Source organism: Antrostomus carolinensis, unplaced genomic scaffold (genome assembly GCF_000700745.2).
Source record: "Antrostomus carolinensis isolate BGI_N321 unplaced genomic scaffold, ASM70074v2 scaffold2942, whole genome shotgun sequence".
Taxonomy (NCBI): Eukaryota; Metazoa; Chordata; class Aves; order Caprimulgiformes; family Caprimulgidae; genus Antrostomus; species Antrostomus carolinensis.
Window position 1 is genome coordinate 24,148 of NW_010300026.1, and position 368 is coordinate 24,515.

Sequence of the window (368 nt, forward strand, 5' to 3'; positions counted from 1 at the left end):
TGCGCCGTAAGGCCCTGGGTGTCTCGGCAGGGCTGGCTGCAGCAGCCATCCCACCACATGACCTCCTGGCGAGGGGGGACCTCACCGCTGAATGTATATCGATGGCCTTTACAATGGGCCGGTCAAAATTTGCCAGGTTTTCAAAGGATTTGATCCTCTGTTTGACGGAGAAGGATGAGGTAGGCTCATGTGGCCAATTCAGCTCGTAGTAGTAGTAACTCCTCCTGAAGCTCCTCAGCTTATCAGTGGCAGGGCAGCTAACGTCACTGGCTGAGGGAGACATGTTATGGACCCTCTGAGCACTTTTGGAGGCGTACGCCTGCTCCTTCCCGCTCTGGCCATTTGGCATGTTGAGATGGACCATCTTC

The 368-nt window shown here is 55.2% G+C and overlaps 1 protein-coding gene across 1 annotated transcript in view; it reads right to left on the reverse strand.

Moving 5' to 3' along the window:
- The window catches only part of PDZD2 (PDZ domain containing 2), a 52,918-nt gene that overhangs the window by 11,043 nt on the left and 41,507 nt on the right, over positions 1 to 368 (reverse strand). Inside the window, 1 exon segment of the mRNA XM_029083748.1 lies at positions 6 to 368. This exon segment is cut by the window's right edge and continues 23 nt beyond it. Coding sequence (XP_028939581.1) covers positions 6 to 368 — 363 coding nt within the window.